Source organism: Pseudorca crassidens, chromosome X (assembly GCF_039906515.1).
Source record: "Pseudorca crassidens isolate mPseCra1 chromosome X, mPseCra1.hap1, whole genome shotgun sequence".
Lineage (NCBI taxonomy): Eukaryota > Metazoa > Chordata > Mammalia > Artiodactyla > Delphinidae > Pseudorca > Pseudorca crassidens.
Genome location: NC_090317.1, coordinates 68,692,369 through 68,715,326, shown reverse-complemented (window position 1 = coordinate 68,715,326; position 22,958 = coordinate 68,692,369). Strand labels below are relative to the sequence as shown.

The 22,958-nt window shown below is 38.6% G+C and overlaps 1 protein-coding gene across 4 annotated transcripts in view; it reads left to right on the top strand.

The window, feature by feature from the left end:
- The window catches only part of UPRT (uracil phosphoribosyltransferase homolog), a 42,696-nt gene that overhangs the window by 10,074 nt on the left and 9,664 nt on the right, over positions 1–22,958 (top strand). For 2 of the 4 annotated variants that reach the window (XM_067724402.1, XM_067724405.1), the window contains exons 2-5: positions 18,589–18,639; positions 18,756–18,798; positions 21,523–21,592; positions 22,662–22,724. In XM_067724402.1, coding sequence (XP_067580503.1) covers positions 18,589–18,639; positions 18,756–18,798; positions 21,523–21,592; positions 22,662–22,724 — 227 coding nt within the window. Of the gene's footprint in view, positions 1–10,242; positions 10,328–18,588; positions 18,640–18,755; positions 18,799–21,522; positions 21,593–22,661; positions 22,725–22,958 lie in introns of all 4 variants that reach the window. The other 2 variants (XM_067724404.1, XM_067724403.1) reach the window with 2 other exon arrangements.

Genomic DNA, 22,958 nt, shown 5'->3' with positions numbered 1-22,958 from the left:
ATTCTCTAGTAGATCTGTGTCTTTATTCGTGTCTTACCCTTAGGTTTTTCATGACATTTTTTGCCTTAAATTCCATATATATGTGTTAGCATACGGTATTTGTCTTTCTCTTTCTGACTTACTTCACTCTGTATGACAGACTCTAGGTCCATCCACCTTATTACAAATAGCTCAAATTCGTTTCTTTTTATGGCTGAGTAATATTCCATTGTATATATGTGCCACATCTTCTTTATCCATTCATCAGATGATGGACACGTAGGTTGTTTCCATCTCCGGGCTATTGTAAATAGAGCTGCAATGAACATTTTGGTACATGACTCTATTAGAATTATGGTTTTCTCAGGGTATATGCCCAGTAGTGGGATTGCTGAGTCATATGGTAGTTCTATTTGTAGTTTTTTAAGGAACCTCCATACTGTTTTCCATAGTGGCTGTACCAATTCACATTCCCACCAGCAGTGCAAGAGTGTTCCCTTTTCTCCACACCCTCTCCAGCATTTATTGTTTCTAGATTCTTTGATGATGGCCATTCTAACTGGTGTTAGATGGTATCTCATTGTACTTTTGCTTTGCATTTCTCTAATGATTAATGATGTTGAGCATTCTTTCATGTATTTTTTGGCAATCTGTATATCTTCTTTGGAGAAATCGCTATTTAGGTCTTCTGCCCATTTTTGGAATGGGTTGTTTGTTTTTCTGTTATTGAGCTACATGAGCTGTTTGTAAATTTTGGAGATTAATCCTTTGTCAGTTGCTTCATTTGCAAATATTTTCTCCCATTCAGAGGGTTGCCTTTTGGTCTTGCTTATTGTTCCCTTTCCTGTGCAAAAGCTTAGAAGTTTCATTAGGTCCAGTTTCTTTATTTATGTTTTTATTTCCATTTTCTAGGAGGTGGTTAAAAAAGGATCTTGCTGTGATTTATGTCATAGAGTGTTCTGCCTATGTTTTCCTCTAAGAGTTTGATAGTTTCTGGCCTTACATTTAGGTCTTTAATCCATTTTGAGCTTATTTTTGTGTATGCTGTTAGGGAGTGATCTAATCTCATACATTTACATGTACCTGTCCAGTTTTCCAAGCACCACTTATTGCAGAGGCTGTCCTTTCTCTACTGTACATTCCTGCCTCCTTTATCAAAGATAAGGTGACCATCTGTGCGAGGGTTTATCTCTGGGCTCTCTATCCTTTTCCATTGATCTATATTTCTGTTTTTGTGCCAGTACCATACTGTCTTGATTACTGTAGCTTTGTAGTATTGTCTGAAGTCAGTGAGCCAGATTCCTCAAGCTCCGCTTTTCTTTCTCAAGATTGCTTTGGCTATTCAGGGTCTTTTTTGTTTCCATACAAATTGTGAAATTTTTTGTTCTAGTTCTGTGAAAAATGCCAGTGGTAGTTTGATAGGGATTGCATTGCATATATAGATTGCTTTGGGTAGTAGAGTCATTTTCACAATGTTGATTCTTCCAATCCAAGAACATGGTATATCTCTCCATCTATTTGTATCATCTTTAATTTCATTCACCAGTGTCTTATAATTTTCTGCATACAGGTCTTTTGTCTCCTTAGGTAGGTTTATTCCTAGATATTTTATTATTTTTGTTGCAATGGTACATGGGAGTGTTTTCTTGATTTCACTTTCAGATATTTCATCATTAGTGTATAGGAATGCCAGAGATTTCTGTGCATTAATTTTGTATCCTGCTACTTTACCAAAGTCATTGATTAGCTCTAGTAGTTTTGTGGTAGCATCTTTAGGATTCTCTATGCATAGTATCATGTCATCTGCAAACAGTGACAGCTTTACTTCTTTTCCGATTTGGATTCCTTTTATTTCCTTTTCTTCTCTGATTGCTGTGGCTGAAACTTCCAAAACTATGTTGAATAAGAGTGGTGAGAGTGGGCAACCTTGTCTTGTTCCTGATCTTAGTGGAAATGCTTTCAGTTTTTCACCATTGAGGACGATGTTGGCTGTGTGTTTGTTATATATGGCCTTTATTATGTTGAGGAAACTTCCCTCTATGCCTACTTTCTGGAGAGTTTTTATCATAAATGTGTGTTGAATTTTGTCAAAAGCTTTCTCTGCGTCTCTTGATATGACCATATGGTTTTTCTTCTTCAATTTGTTAATATGGTGTATCACGTTGATTGATTTGTGTATATTGAAGAAACCTTGCATTCCTGGAAAAAACCCCACTCGATCATGGTGTATGATCCTTTTAATGTGCTGTTGAGTTCTGTTTGCCAGCATTTTGTTGAGGATTTTTGCATCTATGTTCATCAGTGATATTGGCCTGTTGTTTTCTTTCTTTGTGACATCCTTGTCTGGTTTTGATATCAGGCTATGGTGGCCTCGTAGAATGAGTTTGGGAGTGTTCCTCCCTCTGCTGTATTTTGGAAGAGTTTGAGAAGGATAGGTGTTTGCTCTTCCCTAAATTTTTGATAGAATTCACCTGTGAAGCCATTTGGTACTGGGCTTTTGTTTGTTGGAAGATTTTAAATCACAGTTTCAATTTCAGTGCTTGTGATGGTCTGTTCATATTTACTATTTCTTCCTGATACAGTTTTGGCAGGTTGTGCATTTCTAAGAATTTGTCCATTTCTTCCAGGTTGTCCATTTTATTGCCATAGAGTTGCCTGTAGTAATCTCTCATGATCTTTTGTATTTCTGCAGTGTCAGTTCTTACTTCTCCGTTTTCATTTCTAATTCTATGGATTTGAGTCTTCTCCCTTTTTTTCTTGATGAGTCTGGCTAATGGTTTATCAATTTTGTTTATCTTCCCAAAGAACCAGCTTTTAGTTTTATTGATCTTTGCTGTCGTTTCCTTCATTTCTTTTTCATTTATTTCTGATCTGATTTTTATGATTTCTTTCCTTCTGCTAACTTTGGATTTTTTTGTACTTTTTACTTTAATTGCTTTAGATGCAAGATTAGCTTGTTTATTCGAGATTTTTCCTGTTTCTTAAGGTAGGATGGTATTGGTATAAACTTCCCTCTTAGAACTGCTTTTGCTGCATCCCATAGGTTTTGGGCCTTCGTGTCTCCATTGTCATTTGTTTCTAGGTATTTTTTGATTTCCTCTTTGATTTCTTCAGTGATAACTTCGTTATTAAGTAGTGCATTATTTAGCCTCCATATGTTTGTAGTTTTTACAGGTCTTTTTCTGTAATTGATATCTAGTCTCATAGCGTTGTGGTCGGAAAAGATACTTGATACGATTTCAAGTTTCTTAAATTTACCAAGGCTGGATTTGTGACCCAAGATATGATCTATCCTGGAGAGTGTTCCATGAGCACTTGAGAAAAATGTGTATTCTGTTGTTTTTGGATGGAATGTCCTATAAATATCAATTAAGTGTTTCTTGTTTAGTGGATCATTTAAAGCTTGTGTTTCCTTATTTTCATTTTGGATGATCTGTTCATTGGTGAAAGTGGGGTGTAAAAATCCCCTACTATGAATGTGTTACTGTCGATTTCCTCTTTTTTTTTTACATCTTTATTGGAGTATAATTACTTTACAATTGTGTGTTAGTTTCTGCTTTTTAACAAAATGAATCAGTTGTACATATACATATGTTCCCATATCTCTTCCCTCTTGCATCTCCCTCCCTTCCACCCTCCCTATAGCACCCATCCAGGCGGTCACAAAGCCCTGAGCTGATATCCCTGTGCTATACGGCTGCTTCCCACTGGCTATCTACCTTACGTTTGGCAGTGTGTATATATATATACACTATATATATAGTGAGAGAGCCTCTCTCTCACTTTGTCACAGCTTACCCTTCCCCCTCCCCGTATCCTCAAGTCCATTCTCTAGTAGGTCTGTGTCTTTATTCCTGTCTTACCCCTAGGTTCTTCATGACATTTTTTTTCTTAAATTCCATATATATGTGTTAGCATATGGTATTTGTCTTTCTCTTTCTGACTTACTTCACTCTGTATGACAGACTCTAGCTCTATCCACCTCATTACAAATAGCTCAATTTCGTTTCTTTTTATGGATGAGTAATATTCCATTGTATATATGTGCCACGTCTTCTTTATAAATTCATCTGATGATGGACACTTAGGTTGTTTCCATCGCCGGGCTATTGTAAATAGAGCTGCAATGAACATTTTGGTACATGACTATTTTTGAATTATGGTTCTCTCAGGGTATATGCCCAGTAGTGGGATTGCTGGGTTATATCATAGCTCTATTTGTAGTTTTTTAAGGAACCTCCATACTGTTCTCCATAGTGGCTGTACCAATTCACATTCCCACCAGCAGTGCAAGAGTGTTCCCTTTACTCCACACCCTCTCCAGCATTTATTGTTTCTAGATTCTTTGATGATGGCCATTCTGACTGGTGTGAGATGATATCTCCTTGTAGTTTTGATTTACATTTCTCTAATGAATAATGATGTTGAACATTCTTTCATGTGTTTGTTGGCAGTCTGTATATCTTCTATGGAGAAATGTCTATTTAGGTCTTCTGCCCATGTTTGGATTGAGGTTTTTGATTTTATGTTATTGAGCTGCAGGAGATGCTTATAAATTTTGGAGATTAATCCTTTGTCAGTTGCTTCATTTGCAAATATTTTCTCCCATTCTCAGGGTTGTCTTTTGGTCGTGTTTATGGTTTCCTTTGCTCTGCAAAAGCTTTGAAGTTTCATTAGGTCCCATTTGTTTATTTTTGTTTTTATTTCCATTTCTCTAGGAGGTGGGTCAAATAGGATCTTGCTGCAATTTATGTCATAGAGTGTTCTACCTATGTTTTCCTCTAAGAGCTTGAAAGTTTCTGGTGCTACATTTAGGTCTTTAATCCATTTTGAGCTTATTTTTGTGTATGGTGTTTGGGAGAGATCTAATCTCATACTTTCACATGTACTTGTCCACTTTTCCCAGCACCACTTATTGAAGAGGCTGTCCTTTCTCCACTGTACATTCTTGCCTCCTTTATCAAAGATAAGGTGACCATATGTGTGTGGGTTTATCTCTGGGCTTTCTGTCCTTTTCCTTTGATCTATGTTTCTGTTTTTGTGCCAGTACCATACTGTCTTGATTACTGTAGCTTTGTACTGTAGTCTGAAGTCAGGCAGCCTGATTCCTCCAGCTCCGTTTTTCGTTTTCAAGATTGCTCTGGCTATTTGGGGTCTTTTTGTTTCCATACAAATTGTGAAATTTTTTGTTCTAGTTCTGTGAAAAATACCAGTGGCAGTTTGATAGGGATTGCATTGAATATATAGATTGCTTTGGGTAGTAGAGTCATTTTCACAATGTTGATTCGTCCAATCCAAGAACATGGTATATCTCTCCATCTATTTGTATCATCTTTAATTTCTTTCATCAGTATCTTATAATTTTTTGCATACAGGTCTTTTGTCTCCGTAGGTAGGTTTATTCCTAGATATTTTATTATTTTTGTTGCAATGGTACATGGGAGTGTTTTCTTGATTTCACTTTCAGATTTTTCATCATTAGTGTATAGGAATGCCAGAGATTTCTGTGCATTAATTTTGTATCCTGCTACTTTACCAGAGTCATTGATTACTTCTAGTAGTTTTGTGGTAGCATCTTTAGGATTCTCTATGTATAGTATCATGTCATCTGCAAACAGTGACAGCTTTACTTTTTCTTTTCCAATTTGGATTCCTTTTATTTCCTTTTCTTCTCTGATTGCTGTGGCTGAAACTTCCAAAACTATGTTGAATAAGAGTGGTGAGAGTGGGCAACCTTGTCTTCTTCCTGATCTTAGTGAAATGCTTTCAGTTTTTCACCATTGAGGACGATGTTGACTGTCGGTTTGTCATACATGGCCTTTATTATGTTGAGGAACGTTCCCTCTCTGCCTACTTTCTCCAGGACTTTTTATCATAAATTGTTGTTGAATTTTGTCAAAAGCTTTCTCTGCATCTATTGAGATGATCGTGCGGTTTTTCTCCTTCAATTTGTTAATATGGTGGATCACATTGATTGGTTTGCATATATTGAACAATCCTTGCATTCCTGGAATAAACCCCACTTGATCATGGTGTATGATTCTTTTAATGTGTTGTTGGATTCTGTTTGCTAGTATTTTGTTGAGGTTATTTGCATCTATGTTCATCAGTGATATTGGCCTGTAGTTTTCTTTCTTTGTGACATCCTTGTCTAGTTTTGGTATCAAGGTGATGGTGGCCTCGTAGAATGAGTTTGGGAATGTTCCTCCCTCTGCTATATTTTGGAAGAGTTTGAGAAGGATAGGTGTTAGCTCTTCTCTAAATGTTTGATAGAATTCACCTGTGAAGCCATCTGGTCCTGGGCTTTTGTTTGTTGGAAGATTTTAAATCACAGTTTCAATTTCAGTGCTTGTGATTTTTCTGTTCATATATTCTATATTTTCCTGGTTCAGGCTCAGAAGTTTATGCATTTCTAAGAATTTGTCCTTTTCTTCCAGGTTGTCCATTTTATTGGCATAGAGTTGCCTGTAGTAATCTCTCATGATCTTTTGTATTTGTGCAGTGTCAGTTGTTACTTCTCCTTTTTCATTTCCAATTCTATTGATTTGAGTCTTCTTCCTTTTATTCTTGATCAGTCTGGCTAATGATTTATCAATTTTGTTTACCTTCTCAAAGAACCAGCTTTTAGTTTTATTATCTTTGCTATCATTTCCTTCATTTATTTTTCATTTATTTCTGATCTGATTTTTATAATTTCATTCCTTCTGCTAACTTTGGGGTTTTTTTGTTCTTCTTTGTCTTATTGCTTTAGGTTCAAGGTTACTTTGTTTATTTGAGTTGTTTCCTGTATCTTAAGGTAGGATTGTATTGCTATAAACTTTCCTCTTAGAACTCCTTTTGCTGCATCCCATAGATTTTTGTTCGTCGTGTCTTCATTGTCATTTGTTTCAAGGTATTTTTTGATTTCCTCTTTTATTTTTTCAGTGATCACTTCGTTATTAAGTACTGTATTGTTTACCCTCCATGTGTTTGTATTTTTTAGAGATCTTTTTCTGTAATTGATATCTAGTCTCCTAGCATTGTGGTCGGAAAAGATACTTGATACAATTTTAATTTTCTTAAATTTACCAGGCTTGATTTGTGACCCAATATATGATCTATCCTGCAGAATGTTTCATGAGCACTTGAGAAAATGTGTATTCTGCTGTTTTTGGATGGAATGTTCTATAAATCTCAATTAAGTCCATCTTTTTTAGTGTATCATTTATAGCTTCGGTTTCCTTATTTATCTTCATTTTGGATGATCTGTTCATTGGTGAAAGTGAGGTTTTAAAGTCCTCTACTATGATTGTGTTACTGTCGATTTCCCCTTTTATGGCTGTTAGTATTTGCCTTATGTATTGAGGTGCTCCTATGTTGGGTGCATAAATATTTACAATTGTTATATCTTCTTCTTGGATCAATACCTTGATCATTATGTAGTGTCTTTCTTTGTCTCTTCTAATAGTCTTTATTTTAAAGTCTATTTTTCCTGATATGAGAATTGATACTACAGCTTTCTTTTGTTTTCCATTTGCATGGAATATATTTTTCCATCCCCTCACTTTCAGTCTGTATGTGTCTCTAGGTCTGAAGTGGGTCTCTTGTAGACAGCATATATATGGGTCTTGTCTTTGTATCCATTCAGCCAGTCTGTGTCTTTTGGTGGGAGCATTTAGTCCATTTACATTTAAGGTAATTATTGATATGTATGTTCCTATTCCCATTTTCTTAAGTGTTTTGGTTTGTTATTGTAAGGCTTTTCCTTCTCTTGTGTTTCTTGCCTAGAGAAGGTCCTTTAACCTTTGCTATAAAGCTGGTTTGGTGGTGCTGAACTCTCTCAGCTTTTGCTTGTCTGTAAAGGTTTTAATTTCTCCATCAAATCTGAATGAGATCCTTTCTGGGTAGAGTAATCTTGGTTGCAGGTTTTTCTCCTTCATCACTTTAAATATGTCCTGCCAGTCCCTTCTGACTTGCATAGTTTCTGCTGAAAGATCAGCTGTTAACCTTATGGGGATTCCCTTGTGTGTTATTTGTTGTTTTTCCCTTGCTGCTTTTTTTTTTCCCTTGCTGCTTTTAATTTGTTTTCTTTTTATTTATTTTTTGACAGTTTGATTAATGTGTGTCTTGCTGTGTTTCTTCTTGTATTTATCCTGTATGGGACTCTCTGTGCTTCCTGGAGTTGATTAACTATTTCCTTTCCCATATTAGGGAAGTTTTCAACTGTAATCTCTTCAAATATTTTCTCAGTCCCTTTCTTTTTCTCTTCTTCTTCTGGAACCCCTATAATTCGAATGTTGGTGCGTTTAATGTTGTCCCAGAGGTCTCTGAGACTGTTATCAGTTCTTTTCATTCTTTTTTCTTTATTCTGCTCTGCAGTAGTTACTTCCACTATTTTATCTTCCAGGTCACTTATCCGTTCTTCTGCCTCAGTTATTCTGCTATTGATCCCTTCTAGAGTATTTTTAATTTCATTTATTGTGTTGTTCTTCGTTGCTTGTTTCATCTTTAATTCTTCTAGGTCCTTGTTAAATGTTTCTTGTATTTTCTGTATTCTATTTCTAAGATTTTGGATCATCTTTACTATCATTATTCTGAATTCTTTTTCAGGTAGCTTGCCCATTTCCTCTTCATTTGTTAGGTCTGGTGGGTTTTTATCTTGCTCCTTCATCTGCTGTGTGTTTTTCTGCCTTTTCATTTTGCTTATCTTACTGTTTTGGGGGTCTCCTTTTTGCAGGCTGCGGGTTCGTAATTCCCGTTGTTTTTGGTGTCTGTCCCCAGTGGGTTAGGTTGGTTCAGTGGGTTGTGTAGGCTTCCTGGTAGAGGGGAGTAGTGCCTGTGTTCTGGTGGATGAGGCTGGATCTTGTCTTTCTGGTGGGCAGGTCCACGTCTGGTGGTGTGTTTTGGGGTGTCTGTGGACTTATTATGATTTTAGGCAGCCTCTCTGCTAATGGGTGGGGTTGTGTTCCTCTCTTACTAGTTGTTTGGCATAGGGTGTCCAGCACTGTAGCTTGCTGGTCGTTGAGTGAAGCTGGGTGTTGGTGTTGAGATGGACATCTCTGGGAGATTTTCGCCATTTGATATTATGTGGAGCTGGGAGGTCTCTTGTGGACCAGTGTCCTGAGGTTGGGTCTTCCACCTCAGAGGCACAGCACTGACTCCTGGCTGCAGCACCAAGAGCCTTTCATCCACACGGCTGGTTGCAGGTATTGATGTATATGCCCACCTTGAGATATTCCACTACTTTGTCTAAGTTGCCTGCTCTGGCAGCACGGAGTAAGCTTGCATTGGTGTCAGACATTTTTCGCCCCTTCAGTCCAGAAATTGTGCTTGAAGTGTCTGCTCAGAAATCCCAAATGATGCTGCTGATTGATGTGGATAATTTAAACATAAAACCATAGCCCAGAATGAGGACTGCGACAGCCCCTGGTCACAAACCCGTGCGGTGTGACTGTGGGTTTTTAAGGAATTCAACCCACTTACTGTATTCTAACTGTACTTTAATTTCTAAATTGATTTAAGTAAACAGTGTCCATCTGAAGCCTGTCAAAAACATCAGGGGATAAGTTAGTAATTACTGTTTGTAGTGGGATGACCTGGAGCAGTGACTGCTTTAACTGGAAGTCAAATAGCTATGAAGAGATAACAGTTCACATTAGGTTCTCATAGTGTGTACCTTTTTTGGAATGTAGAGAAGTGCTTATCATCCAGAAGTTATCAGATGATGCTGATACTTTTGAGGAGAGTGTGAAGATGTTACAATGTCTGTTTCTAAAGTAAAATAATGAATTTGGGCAACTCTGATCAATTAACCTAACTTTTCTATGTAATATATTTGTGTAACTGTTTAAAAATTAAAGACAAACATTTCAGATGTGTTCTCAAGATATACTATTGAATATTTCTTTAAGACAAATCCAGACTTATCTTCCCTATTGAAAAACTGTGTTCTGGCTACTTAGACAAGTTTATGTAGGTCTAGCGAATGGGGAAGTAGGCGTCAGTCTTTTTTTCTTTTTTCTTGGTAGTTCGCTGACTTTTACTTCTTTGACAAGCATGTTGTGAAGGTTAATTATAGAAATGAAAGGTGAAAGTGTAATATTATTAGTATAGTTTCATTTGAAAACCACAGTACATAAAGCCTGTTTTAAATGGGCTGTCTATGTGTAGGTGTGTGGATAGAGTTTTCTGAGTTTAGGGAGTATTTATATATAAAGAATACAGACTTAGGGATTTTGGAAGATGGCAGAAGAGTAAGATGCAAGATCACCTTCCTCCCCACAGATACACCAGAAATACATCTACACGTGGAAGAACTCATACAGAACACCTCCTGAATGCTGGCAGAAGACCTCAGACCTCCCAAAAGGCAAGAAACTCCCCACATACCTGGGTAGGGCAAAAGAAAAAAGAATAAACAGAGACAAAAGGATAGGGACAGGACCTGCACCATTGGGAGGGAGATGTGAAGGAGGAAAGGTTTCCACACACTAGGAAGCCCCGTCGTGGGCAGAGACTGCGGGTGGCGGAGGGGGAAAAGCTTCGGAGCCACGGAGGAGAGAACAGCAACAGGGGTGCAGAGGGCAAAGTGGAGAGATTCCCGCACAGAGGATCAGTGGACCAGCACACACCAGCTCAAGAGGCTTGTCTGCTCACCCGCCGGAGTGGGCAGGGCTGGGAGCTGAGGCTCGGGCTTCGGTCAGAGTGCAGGGAGAGGACTGGGGTTGGCGGCATGAGCACAGCCTGCAGGGCGTTAGTGCACCACGGCTAGGCGGGAGGGAGTCCGGGGAAAAGTCTGGACCTGCTGAAGAGGCAAGAGACTTTTTCTTCCCTCTTTGTTTCCTGGTGTGGGAGGAGAGGGGATTAAGAGCGCTGCTTAAAGGAGCTCCAGAGACGGGCGTGAGCCGCGGCTAAAAGCACGGACCACAGAGACGGGCATAAGATGCTAAGGCTGTTGCTGCCGCCACTAAGAAGCCTGTGTGTGAACACAGGTCACTATCCACACGCCCCTTCTGGGGAGCCTGTGCAGCCCACCACTGCCAGGGTCCTGGGATCCAGGTACAACTTCCCCGGGAGAACGCATGGCGCGCCTCAGGCTGGTGCAACATCACGCCGGCCTCTGCCGCCGCAGGTTCACCCCACACTCCGTACCCCTCCCTCCCGCGGCCTGAGTGAGCCAGAGTCCCTGAAGCAGCTGCTCCTTTAACCCCGTCCTGTCTGAGCGAAGAACAGATGCCCTCCGGCGACCTACACTCAGAGGCGGGGCCAAATCCAAAGCTGAGCCCCGGGAGCTGAGAGAAAAAAGAAGAGAAAGGGAAGGCTCTCCCAGCATCCTCGGAAGCAGCGGATTAAAGCTCCACAATCAACTTGATGTACCCTGCATCTGTGGAATACCTGAATAGACAACAAATCATCCAAAATTGAGGAGGTGGACTTTGAGAGCAAGATTAATGATTTTTTTCCCCTTTTCCTCTTTTTGTGAGTGTGTATGTGTATCCTTCTGTGTGAGATTTTGTCTGCATAGCTTTGCTTCCACCATTTGTCGTAGGGTTCTATCCATCCTTCTTTAAAAATTTTTTTCTTAATATTTTTTATTTTAGTAACTTTATTTTATTTTTATTTTATTTTACTTTATCTTCTTTCTTTCTTTCCTTCCTTCCCTCCTTTAGACAACAAATCACCCCAAATTGAGTAGGTGGACTTTGAGAGCAAGATTTATGATTTTTTCCCCTTTTCCTCTTTTTGTGAGTGTGTATGTGTATGCTTCTGTGTGAGATTTTGTCTGTATAGCTTTGCTTCCACCATTTGTTGTAGGGTACTATCTGTCCATTTTTTTTAATGTTTTCTTCTTAATAGTTATTTTTTACTTTAATAACTTTCTTTTGTTTTATCTTACTTTATTTTATTTTACTTTATCTTCTTTCTTTCTTTTTTCCTTCCTTCCCTCCTTCCTTCTTCCCTCTCTCCCTCCCTCCCTCCCTCCTTTCTTCCTTTCTTTCTTTCTTTCTTTCTTTCTACTTCTACTAATTCTTTCTTTCTACTTTTTCTCCCTTTTATTCTGAGCCGTGTGGATGAAAGGCTGTAGGTGCTGCAGCCAGGAGTCAGTGCTGTGCCTCTGAGGTGGGAGAGCCAACTTCAGGACACTGGTCCACAAGAGACCTCCCAGCTCCACGTAATATCAAATGGCGAAAATGTCCCAGAAATCTCCATCTCAACACTAGCAGCCAGCTTCACCCAATGACCAACAAGCTACAGTGCTGCACACCCTATACCAAACAACTAGCAAGACAGGAACACAACCCCACCCATTAGCAGAGAGGCTGCCTAAAATCATAATAAGTCGACAGACACCCAGAAACACACCAACAGACGTGGAATTGCCCACCAGAAAGACAAGATCCAGCCTCATCCACCAGAACACAGACACTAGTTCCCTCCACCAGGAAGCCTACACAGCCCACTGAACCAACCTTAGCCACTGGGGACAGACACCAAAAACAACGGGAACTATGAACCTGCAGCCTGCAAAAAGGAGATCCCAAACACAGTAAGATAAGCAAAATGAGAGGACAGAAAAACACACATCAGTTGAAGGAGCAAGATAAAAACGCACCAGACCTAACAAATGAAGAGGAAATATGCAGTCTACCTGAAAAAGAATTCAGAATAATGATAGTAAAGATGATCCAAAATCTTAGAAATAGAATACAGAAAATACAAGAAACATTTAACAAGGACCTAGAAGAACTAAAGATGAAACAAACAATGATGAACAACACAATAAATGAAATTAAAAATACTCTAGATGGGATCAATAGCAGAATAACTGAGGCAGAAGATGGGTAAGTGGCCTGGAAGATAAAATAGTGGAAATAACTACTGTAGAGCAGAATATAGAGAAAAGAATAAAAAGAACTGAGGACAGTCTCAGCGACCTCTGGGACAACATCAAATGCACCAACATTCGAATTATAGGGGTTCCAGAAGAAGAAGAGAAAAAGAAAGGGACTGAGAAAATATTTGAAGAGATTATAGTTGAAAACTTCCCTAATATGGGAAAGGAAATAGTTAATCAAGTCCAGGAAACACGGAGAGTCCCATACAGGATAAATCCAAGGAGAAATACGCCAAGACACATATTAATCAAGCTGTCAAAAAATAAATAAAAAAAAAACATATTAAAAGCAGCAAGGGAAAAACAACAAATAACACACAAGGGAATCCCCTTAAGGTTAACCTCTGACCTTTTAGCAGAAACTCTGTAAGCCAGAAGGGACTGGCAGGACATATTTAAAGTGATGAAGTAGAAAAAACCTTCAACCAAGATTACCCAGCACGGATCTCATTCAGATTTGATGGAGAAATTAAAACCTTTACAGACAAGCAAAAGCTGAGAGTGTTCAGCACCACCAAACCAGGTTTACAAGTGCTAAATGAACTTCTCTAGGCAAGAAACACAAGAGAAGGAAAAGACCTACAACAACGAACCCAAAACAATTAAGAAAATGGGAATAGGAACATACATATCGATAATTACCTTAAATGTAAATGGAATAAATGCTCCCACCAAAAGACACAGATTGGCTGAATGGATACGAAAACGAGACCCATATATACGCTGTCTGCAAGAGACCCACTTCAGACTTAGAGACACATACAGACTGATAGTGGATGGTAAAAGATATTCCATGCAAATGGAAAGCAAAAGAAAGCTGGAGTAGCAATTCTCATATCAGAGAAAATAGACTTTAAAATAAAGGCTATTAGAAGAGACAAAGAAGGACACTACATAATGATCAAGGGATCGCTCCAAGAAGAAAGTATAGCAATTGTAAATATTTATGCAGCCAACACAGGAGCATCTCAATACATAAGGCAAATACTAACAGCCATAAAAGGGGAAATCGACAGTAACACATTCATAGCAGGGGACTTTAACACCCCACTTTCACCAATGGACACATCATCCAAAATGAAAACAAATAAGGAAACACAAGCTTTAAATGATACATTAAACAAGATGGACTTAATTGATATTTATAGGACATTCCATCCAAAAACAACAGAATACACATTTTTCTCAAGTGCTCATGAAACATTCTCCAGGATAGATCATATCTTGTGTCACAAATCAAGCCTTGGTAAATTTAAGAAAATTGAAATTGTATCAAGTATCTTATCTGACCACAGCGCTATGAGACTAGATATCAATTACAGGAAAATATCTGTAAAAATACAAACACACGGAGGCTAAACAATACATGACTTACTAATGAAGTGATAACTGAAGAAATCAAACAGGAAATCAAAAAATACGTAGAAACAAATGACAATGGAGACACGATGACCCAAAACCTATGGGATGCAGCAAAAGCAGATCTAAGACGGAAGTTTATAGCAATACAGTCCTACCTTAAGAAACAGGAAACATCTCAAATAAACAACCTAACCTTGCACCTAAAGCAATTAGAGAAAGAAAAACAAAAAAACCCCAAAGTTAGCAGAAGGAAAGTAATCATAAAGATCAGATCAGAAATAAATGAAAAAGAAATGAAGGAAACGATAGCAAAGATCAATAAAACTAAAAGCTGGTTCTTTGAGAAGATAAACAAAATTGATAAACCATTAGCGAGACTCATCAAGCAAAAAAGGGAGAAGACTCAAATCAATAGAATTAGAAATGAAAAAAGAGAAGTAACAAGTGACACTGCAGAATTACAAAAGATCAGGAGAGATTACTACAAGCAGCCCTCTGCCAAAAAAATGGACAAACTGGAAGAAATGGTCAAATTCTTAGAAATGCACAACCTGCCAAGACTGAATCAGGAAGAAATAGAAAATATGAACAGACAAATCACAAGCACTGAAATTGAAACTGTGATTAAAAATCTTCCAATAAACAAAAGCCCAGGGCCAGTTGGCTTCACAGGCAAATTCTATTAAACATTTAGAGAAGAGCTAACACCTGTCCTTCTCAAACTCTTCCAAAATATAGCAGAGGGAGGAACACTCCCAAACTCATTCTACGAGGCCACCATCAGCCTGATACCAAAACCAGACAAGGATGTCACAAAGAAAGAAAACTACAGGCCAATATCACTGATGAACATAGATGCAAAAATCCTCAACAAAATACTAGCAAACAGAATCCAACACATTAAACGGATCATACACCATGATCAAGTGGGGTTTATTCCAGGAATGCAAGGATTGTTCATTATACGCAAATCAATCAACGTGATATACCATATTAACATATTGAAGGAGAAACACCATATGATCATCTCAATAGATGCAGAGAAAGCTTTCGACAGAATTCAACACCAATTTATGATAAAAACCCTGCAGGAAGTAGACATAGAGTGAACTTTCCTCAACATAATAAAGGCCAGATATGACAAGCCCACATCCAACATCATCCTCAATGGTGAAAAACTGAAAGCATTTCCACTAAGATCAGGAAGAAGACAAGTTTGCCCACTCTCATCACTCTTATTCAACATAGTTTTGGAAGTTTTAGCCACAGCAATCAGAGAAGAAAAGGAAATAAAGGAATCCAAATCGGAAAAGAAGAAGTAAAGCTGTCACTGTTTGCAGATGACATGATACTATGCATAGAGAATCCTAAAGATGCTACCAGAAAACTACTAGAGCTAATCAATGAATTTGGTAAAGTAGCAGGATACAAAATTAATGCACAGAAATCTCTGGCATTCCTATACACTAATGATGAATAATCTGAAAGTGAAATCAAGAAAACACTCCCATTTACCACTGCAACAAAAAGATTAAAATATCTAGGAATAAACCTACCTAAGGAGACAAAAGACCTGTTTGCAGAAAATTATAAGACACTCATGAAAGAAATTAAAGATGATACAAATAGATGGAGAGGTATACCATGTTCTTGGATTGGAAGAATCAACATTGTGAAAATGACTCTACTACCCAAAGCAATCTACAGATTCAATGCAATCCCTATCAAACTACCAGTGGCATTTTTCACAGAACTAGAACAAAAAATTTCACAATTTGTATGGAGACAGAAAAGATCCTGAAGAGCCAAAGCAATCTTGAGAACAAAAAACGGAGCTGGAGTAATCAGGCTTCGTGATTTCAGACTATAGTACAAAGCTACAGTAATCAAGACAGTATGGTACTGGCACAAAATGAAAAAGATAGATCAATGGAACAGGATAGAAAGCTCAGAGATAAACCCAGGCACATATGGTCACCTTATCTTTGATAAAGGAGGCAGGAATATACAGTGGAGAAAGGACAGCCTCTTCAATAAGTGGTGCTGGGAAAACTTGACAGGTACTTGTAAAAGTATGAGATTAGATCACTCCCTAACACCATACACAAAAATAAGCTCAAAATGGATTAAAGACCTAAATATAAGGCCAGAAACTATCAAACTCTTAGAGGAAAGCATAGGCAGAACACTCTATGACATAAATCACAGCAAGATCCTTTTTGACTCACTTCCTAGAGAAACAGAAATAAAAACAAAAATAAACAAATGGGACCTAATGAAACTACACAGCATTTGCACAGCAAAGGAAACCATAAACAAGACCAAAGGACAAGCCTCAGAATGGGAGAAAATATTTGCAAATGAAGCAACTGACAAAGGATTAATCTCCATAATTTATAAGCAGCTCATGCAGCTCAATAACAAAAAAAACAAACAACCCAATCCAAAAATGGGCAGAAGATCTAAATAGACATTTCTCCAAAAAAGATATACAGACTGCCAGCAAACACATGAAAGAATGCTCAACATCATTAATCATTAAAGAAATGCAAATCAAAACTTCAATGAGATATCATCTCACACCAGTCAGAATGGCCATCATCAAAAAATCTAGAAACAATAAATGCTGGAGAGGGTGTGGACACGCTTGTGCTGCTGGTGCGAACGTGAATTGGTACAGCCACTATGAAGAACAGTATGGAGGTTCCTTGAAAAACTACAAACAGAGCTACCATATGACCCAGCAATCCCACTACTGGGCATATACCCTGAGAAAACCATAATTCAAAAAGAGTCATGTACCAAAATGTTCATTGCAGCTCTATTTACAGTAGCCCGGAGATGGAAACAACCTAAGTGTCCATCATCGGATGAATGGATAAAGAAGATGTGGCACATATATGCAATGGAATATTACTCATCCATAAAAAGAAACGAAATTGAGCTATTTGTAATGAGGTGGATAGAGCTAGAGTCTGTCATACAGAGTGAAGTAAGTCAGAAAGAGAAAGACAAATACCATATGCTAACACATATATATGGAATTTAAGAAAAAAAATGTCATGAAGAACCTAGGGGTAAGACAGGAATAAAGACACAGACCTACTAGAGAATGGACTTGAGGATATGGGGAGGGGGAAGGCTAAGCTTTGACAAACGAGAGAGAGGCATGGGCATATATACACTACCCAATGTAAGGTAGATAGCTAGTGGGAAGCAGCCGCATAGCTCAGAGAGATCATCTCAGTGCTTTGTGACCACCTGGAGGGGTGGGATAGGGAGGGTGGGAGGGAGGGAGACGCAAGAGGGAAGAGATATGGGAACATATGTATATGTATAACTGATTCACTTTGTTATAAAGCAGAAACTAACACACCATTGTAAAGCAATTATACTCCAATAAAGATGTAAAAAATTAAAATTAAGAAAAGAATACAGGCCTATATTCTTCCTATTGCTCAATTATAGTCCATATTTTAGAGAGTTAGTATCTGTAATAATGATAGAACTGTGGTTACTCTAAGAAACCTAATGCCATTTGTGTCAGGGGTATTTCATTGCTTTTCCCTGTCAGAGAAAGTAAATGAAGCTTGAAAAAGAGTCATGATTAATCGTATAGTGAGATAATATATGCTTACATATGCCATTTTGATGCTGTGTTGGGGAATATTTTAGGTATGCTATGGATAGGCAGATGGGGATTTTTAAGTACATAAACTGTAAGTCTGTCAGATCGTTTAACTTACATGAGAGAAAGAGGAGGAACAATGCTAGGTTTTTACATACAGAAAAAATGTCAGCCTTATAAACATTCTTCTTTTGGCTGGGTAACAGTTTGTGGGTAGGTGCAACCCTCGATTATTATTACTTGGGTACCTCAGGATCTGAAAGTACTGGCCAGAAGGAAGTGTACAGGCAGTAGGTAGAAAGATGTACGGAATAAACTATTTGGTTGAAAAACAGGCAAAGGGAAAAAGTTATCAATAGTTTGAGAAAGGTCTTGGAAATTAGGTTATGTCTTCTTGAAAGCAATGGCAGAAACAGAGGATTTACTTGTTTGTGCCAATCTCATTCCAAAAAGGATTAGAGACAGAGTATCAATAGATGGGTTACTTATGTTGGTAATAGGGTTTTAGATCAAGGTGAATGGTGCGCGAGAATGGGGAGAACCTGGTTTTCTAACTGCAAAGTTTTTTTCTTAACTTGAGCTCTGGACTTGCTGCCATCTTCCAGGGGGAACTTGTTCATCTCCTGATTGAAGAGTATATACTTGGGCAGTTCCGTGGGAGACTGCATGATCTTTTCAATTCCTCTCTCTAGTGTTAATATCAAATGAGCATTTTCAATAATATTTACCAAGTCATTCCATTTAGGTTCCTGTATCCTAGTGAAAAATGTCATGTCTCAATAATAGTCTGTTACAGGTAAGCCTTTAAGCTTTTAGCATGTAATACGTTTTAATATCAGAGTTACTATATATATTAAGTAATATTTCACTTTAAAGCTCTAATCTAGACTGAAACTTGTACTTTTTTTTTAGGACAGCCAGTAGAGGGGACTTCATGTTTTCTGCGGATCGTTTGGTAGGTGGATGGAGGCTTTCCATTTTCATTTCACTGTTGTTCCTAGTGATACAATCGTAGTAGGCCAAGGGGCTTTTTTGTTCTAGAGCATTCTGGGGTCAAAAGAGATTGTACCAAGTAACCCACATCTTGCTAGACTTTGCAAGTGTTGTTTCTACTGTTGCATTAAAGCTCTGCCTCAGTCCCATTCACCTCAAAGCATTGTCCATGAACTAATTCTCTGTAGTTCTGAGGTACCACTTACTACCTTTCAAGTGGATCTTGGTAACCTGATCCTGAGGCTTAAATGCCTCCTCTTAGGGCAGTGAAGTGAAGTAAATTAAAAGGAAATCAAAGATGTAAAAGACCTAGTAGTTACCCTTGTGGGATCCATCGAATGCACAAAAACTAATACCTAGCTTGTAGTTTACATGGGGTTGGATATCTATTTTGCCTCTTCTTTTCTGTAGTATCCTCACACGTGAAATACTAAGTTGTACTGTCTATGCTCAGGGACTTGCTGTTAAGAATTGACCAAGCCCAATTCTGTTTAGTTAGTGTCATCTGAGAGGTTCTCAGGCCAAATTGGGCTGTCTTGGGTAAGCCCTGTTTACTTCTTGTGTTTATATCTAAATTTGTTCAGTGCTTAGAATGAGGTTGACACATATTCTGCTGTGGTTATTAGTATTCATCTGTTCATGAAATATACATTGAACTCATGTGAGTCAGACACTGTGCTAGACTGTGTTGTGGGGGGAGGAGATACAGTGGTAAAGCATATAGCATGGTGTCTGATATTGTGGGGTTTACAATCTAAATACTGTTCTCAGTATTTAGTTTGGGAAAGAAAGAAAAGTGACTTATTAAGCTTATAGTTATAATCAGATAGTAGAAGATATATTATTAAAGGGAATGTGATGGTGTTGGTGGGGGGAGGCGTGAAACTCTTTATTTACCTTTTCCCTAGGGAAATCTTTATTCCAAAAGAGTGTAGACAACTCCTGTTCCATTTTTGACTTTAAGTATTCTTGGTTCAAAGGCCACTTCTATTTGAGCTTCCAGGGCCAGTAATAATCCTTGGACTGCATCAAGATAAATGTAGTTGACATTCTTGGAGTGATAGGTTATTCTGTCTTTATGCTTTTATCAAACCAAAGGGACAGGTTCAAGGCAATTGTGTCAGTGGCTGCTGTGGGGAAAACAAGAGGTCTTGGTGTTCACTGGTAGAAAATGATTGCTCTTTCTTTTGCTCTCCTTGTTCCATTTTTCTGGAGAACATAGGAAGTAAGTTCATGGTTATTGTAAAATGCTTGCCTGGAAGGGCAAGTATTATATCTTAGTCAAGTGAGATAATAAGGATCCAGGGCATAATTCACCTCAGGGGATGGTAATTAGGACCTGTCTGTTCTCTGCAGTTGGATTTGAAGGTCCTGATATTGGGGGTGGGGGGTGTGGAGGGTCAGTTGTGATTGTGGTAGGGACAGGAGCTGTTGAGGTTTCTAGTGTTGAGGATTTCTAGTACACTGTCTCTTCTAGCACAAGGGTCCTGTTATAGTGGACATTAATTCTATCCTGAATTTGTCAGGATTGGCTCTCCTGGTGCTCAGATCTTGAGTTCTTTATATTTTAGTCACCCTTCTTCTGGTTTTATGTTCTCCTGTAAGGCTTGGACACACTAGTTTCTGTCCCAGAGTTGCAGGAGATGGGCAGGAGGTAAGACTCTTTAGAGGAGTGTTACTAGGAGAACTAGGCTCTTCAAAGAAAATGATCCTCTTCTTCCCTTGTACTTTTTGCTCGTAAGAAACATTAACCTCCACAGAAGGTGGCGGCTAGAGGTGAGTATGCACACACACACGGTATTCATGAGCTTCCTTGACCCTCTGGTGCTGCAGGTTGACAAAGTGCTGGCCCATTTAGCATTGATCATTTTAATGGCAGCAGGATGTTTTGTTGTGATAACAGAGCATGGGGCCTGACATTTCTCCCTGATGTTCCTGAGTCTCAATCAGTAATGTAATATTGATTGGAGAAAATGTGCTTTGCAGACTCAGCACTGCCTTTTTGTAATGGGCTCTGGGTAGTCATAGAAATACCATAACCGGTGGTTTTTGGAGGCTATTCCTAGTAGTTCTGATGGATTCTTTCCTCTGTACCACATATTAAGATCATTAGGAGCCTTTTTTTTTTTTTAAGCTGGGAAGTCCCAATGCATTCGACTGGATCCTTCTTCAAGTTCAGTAAATTGGTTCAGCCCCATCCACTCATTTATTTCCTCCTAAGAAATTCAGGCTTTATTTTGCATTATGGTGGGCCTTTGTTAAAAAGTATCTGACTTGACAGTTTCAGAGTACTAAACAAGGCAAAGAAGTTTCCAGTGAGCACTATTTCTAGAGTAGCCAGAAGTATATTACTTCCAAGTGTTCCTGCCATGACTCTTGACACTTGCTGTAGTATTGCATTTCTCATAATATAGCCTGGACTGACTGAATGAGAATCAGAAAGCATACTTGAGCCTTTTAGTGGCAATCATGTGCCTAACCGAGGTTGGATACCTAGCAGCAAGCAGCCTGGCATTTGTTTCTATCTCTGTATCTAACACATGATAGGGGCCCCCTTCCTACTTCCATAAGCTAAATCCTTGCCTAGTATGTTACTGACTTTTTGCCTAGTTTTCAGCTCCTGAGGCTTACAGCTAACAGGAGATTCTTAGCAAGTTCTCAACTTATTCTTCCTTTGACTCTCTAGATCAGACTTGTTGTGGAAGAGGGATTGAATCAGCTACCATATAAAGAATGCATGGTGACCACTCCAACAGGTAACCAGGGCTGTTACTCTCATATTCGCCTCATAAAAATTCTGAGATAGAATTGGGGGAAAATGGAAAAAAAGCAGTCTGAGTAAATCAGTATGCAAAATGAGGAGTCTATGTGGAGCTGTTCTTTTAAACAACTTAATAAACTTGGAGACATTTAGCAAAGAAATTTATGTGGATGACCTTTTGTTAATGGCTTGCTGGTCAGTTCAAGTTAAAGGTTAATAAATATTCTTCAGCATGCAGGTGTTGCCTTTGATGATGGCACATTGGGACCAGAGCTAAGAATTGCTGGCAGCTTATCTTCACCTCTGTAGGGAAGCTTCTGGTGTTAACAAATGGGTGGGCTGGTTTGGCATTGAAACTCCAGGTAAAAGGATGAAAAGTAAAAAAAAAAAAAAAAGGAAAACTAAAAATGATGAGGATTAGAGAAGGGGCTTTGTTCTGCTCTAATAGAAAGAAACCAAGGATCCCTATTTTAGGGATTTGAAATTCTGATTTGGTTCTTTAGTAAATAATGGAAGCTGTTATATCCAAAGGTTGATTTTATGAAAATTGGGGGCTGAATTTGCTGCATCATAATTGATACAAATTCAGGATGAGACCAAGGCATGAACATGTCTTGATAATTACTTCAACCTTTCTCTTCTGCTTTTTAATGCAGAATGGAGGCTCATAAAAAGGGACCGGAATGAGGAGGCTCTCTGCTGTGGCTCACAGTGGGGTCCCAGTTTGAATTGATGGGCTTTCTAGCATTCTTGGAGTACAATTCTTGTCTGAATTCAGTTTGAGGAACATGTATGTGAATATCATTCTATCATAAGGCCTGTTCCCAGTCGATGAAGTCTACCTCTCTCCCAATTATTCCCACAGGTTTTTTATGAAGAATTAAAAAGTAAATATGAAAAATCATGGCTCTTCTTATTACTTTCACAGGGAACCTATGATGTTATACAGTATGTCTGGACAAGAGTTGCTCTGTACCCATCTGCTTTAAAGCTTAGATACTTTATTAAATAAGTAGGTCTCTCCAATGATGAAAGATAAATTCTTCGGTTTTATTCCCCAACAGGGTACAAGTATGAAGGAGTGAAATTTGAGAAGGGAAACTGTGGGGTCAGCATAATGAGAAGCGGTAGGTTTGCATATGTGTGACTTTGTCTCTTTGCGTGCATAGATGCAGTTGCTATTTTCCAGGAGAGAGGCGGTCTTGTCTGTCACAATTGCAGCCTTCCTTAGCTTAAATCTCACCACCTGTGTTGTCTATCCTCATGGTGCCTTGGAATCATAGCCTATGTGTCGCCGAGTTTGGCTAATTTTAACTGCAGAGCATCTTCCCTAGTGGCCTATCCCCATGGGCAAGCCAGCT